This window comes from Octopus bimaculoides, chromosome 27, assembly GCF_001194135.2.
Source record: "Octopus bimaculoides isolate UCB-OBI-ISO-001 chromosome 27, ASM119413v2, whole genome shotgun sequence".
In the NCBI taxonomy this organism is placed as follows: domain Eukaryota; kingdom Metazoa; phylum Mollusca; class Cephalopoda; order Octopoda; family Octopodidae; genus Octopus; species Octopus bimaculoides.
The window spans coordinates 8,757,984-8,760,346 of record NC_069007.1 but is presented as its reverse complement, the minus strand read 5'-3'; the positions used below and the strand labels follow the sequence as shown (position 1 = coordinate 8,760,346).

General features: G+C 42.7%; 1 protein-coding gene across 1 annotated transcript in view; it reads left to right on the top strand.

Annotated features, from left to right (window-relative positions):
* LOC106868915 (deleted in lung and esophageal cancer protein 1 homolog) overlaps positions 1–2,363 on the top strand; it is a 52,491-nt gene that overhangs the window by 4,596 nt on the left and 45,532 nt on the right. The window contains exon 4 of the mRNA XM_052977127.1: positions 1,881–2,071. Within this exon, the coding sequence (XP_052833087.1) occupies positions 1,881–2,071 (191 nt within the window). The remainder of the gene's footprint in view (positions 1–1,880; positions 2,072–2,363) is intronic.

Here is a 2,363-nt window from a genome sequence, read left to right as displayed (position 1 = left end):
ATATGATGGGCTTCTTTCAGTTTCCGTCTACCAAATCCACTCACAAGGCTTTGGTAGGCCCAAGGCTATAGTAGAAGACACTTGCCCACGGTGCCACGCAGTGGGACTTAACCAGGAACCATGTCATTGGGAAGCAAGCTTCTTACCACACAGCCATATAAATTCTTTTATTCTTTCAGTCATTTGACAGTGGTCATGCTGGAGCACTGCCTTAAAGGGTTTTAGTCAAATAAATCAAACTCAAGACTTATTCTTTGTAAGCCCAGTACTTATTCTATCAGTCTCTTTTGCCAAACTTATAGGGACATAAACACACCAACATTGGTTGTCAAGATATAGCAGGGCGACAAACATAGACACATACATAAATATATATACATATATATATGATAGGCTTATTTCTTTCTTTCCGTCTACTAAATCCACTCAAAAGGCTTTGGTTGGTCTGAGGCTATAGTAGAAAACACCTTCCCAAAGTGCCATGCAGTGGGACTGAACCTGGAATCATGTGGTTGGGAAGCAAGCTTCTTACCACACAGCCACACCTGTGTCTTTGTCATGTTTTTTACAAAAATCTGCTGATTCTGTGCTCAATCAATGAACCTTTAACATGGCTGAGAAACCAATCCCAATCAGTCAGGAATCACAATACGGCTTGTGCTATTCATCATTTTGACCACTGAGTCCAAAATCAAGTCAAATCAGACCGGAACCTGGTACAGCTCTGTAGCTTACCAGTTGGTTGCAGTCAAACTGTCTGTCCAATGCCAGCATGGAAAGCAGATGCTAAATAATTATGATGATAATGATGATGATGATGATGGTGGTGTGGTGGTGATGATGATGATGGAGGTGGTGATGATGATGATGATGGTGGTGGTGGTGGTGGTGGTGGTGGTGATGATGATGGTGGTGGTGGTGGTAATGATGATGATGATGATGGTGGTGATGATGATGGTGAGACCTTTGTTCAGGTTAGTTTCCCTGAGTCAACCCTGAGTCACCCTTGTATGCCAATCAGTCACAAGGTTATCCATTTTCAGCTGAGTGAACTGAAGCAATGAAGGCACGTGGCTCAGTGGTTAGGGCATTCGGCTCATGATCGTAAGGTCGTGAGTTCAATTCCTGGTGATGTATTATATCCTTGAGCAAGATACTTTATTTCACATTGCTCCAGTCCACCCGACTTGCAAAAATGAGTTGTACCTGTATTTCAAAGGGTTAGCCATGTCAAACGCTGTGTCACACTGAACCGCCCTGAGAACTACATTAAGGGTACACATATCTGTGGAGTGCTCAGCCACTTGCACGTTTATTTCATGAAGAGGCTGTTCCATTGATCAGATCAACTGGAACCCTCGTAATCATAACAGACAGAATATCAGGTTTTTGTTTAGACCGAAGCAGCATGAAACGAAGTGTTTTGCTCAAGAACTCAACACAAAACCAGTCTGGGAATTGAAACCATGATCTGACAATTGTGAGTGCAACAGCCTGACGCCTGGGCCACTTGCTAGGGGTCTACAGCACCAAAATATTCCCCTCCTTTTAAGTCACTCTCAAACTCTAGACAAACATATGTCTACAACGCCAACGACACTGCTGATCAAAGGTGGTGAGCTGGCAGAGTCGTTAGCAGACCGGGCGAAATGCTTAGCGGTATTTCGTCTGTCTTTGTGTTCTGAGTTCAAATTCCGTCGAGGTCGACTTTGCCTTTCATCCTTTCGGGGTCGATTAAATAAGTACCAGCTACGCACTGGGGTTGATATAATTGACTTAATCTGTTTGTCTGTCCTTGTTTGTCCCCTCTGTGTGTAGCCCCTTGTGGGCAATAAAGAAATAACACTCTGCTGATCACACTTTCTCTCAATTCTTTTCAGTCAAAAACGACCCAAGTTATCTGCAAACAACTGCATCATGGCTCCACCATAATTACGAGAAATCAAGGCTATATTCAGATGCATTAGCAAAAAAACTCTTTGCATCAAGTCTTGATAAGCTGACTCTCTCAACACCAGATATCTCTCTACCAGTTGCAAGGAAAAGTATAGTCATCATTGAAAAACCAAGTGTAATATCTCTTTATCTCTTCTTCTTCTTGTTATCCATCTTTCTTCTCCATCCACTATTCTTGGGGGTGGGGGTTATTGTGGGGTCGGGTCCTAGGGTACCTCTTCTGTCTATAGTACTATCAGAATCAACCAGCTGGATTCCCAATTCTGGCTAACTATGACTGTCTTTCATCTTTTTATCTTTTACTTGTTTCAGTCATTGGACTGCAGCCATGCTGGGGCACCACCTTGGAGAATTTTTAGCCGAATGAATTAATCCTACTATTTAGTTATTTCTTTTTAAAGCCTGGC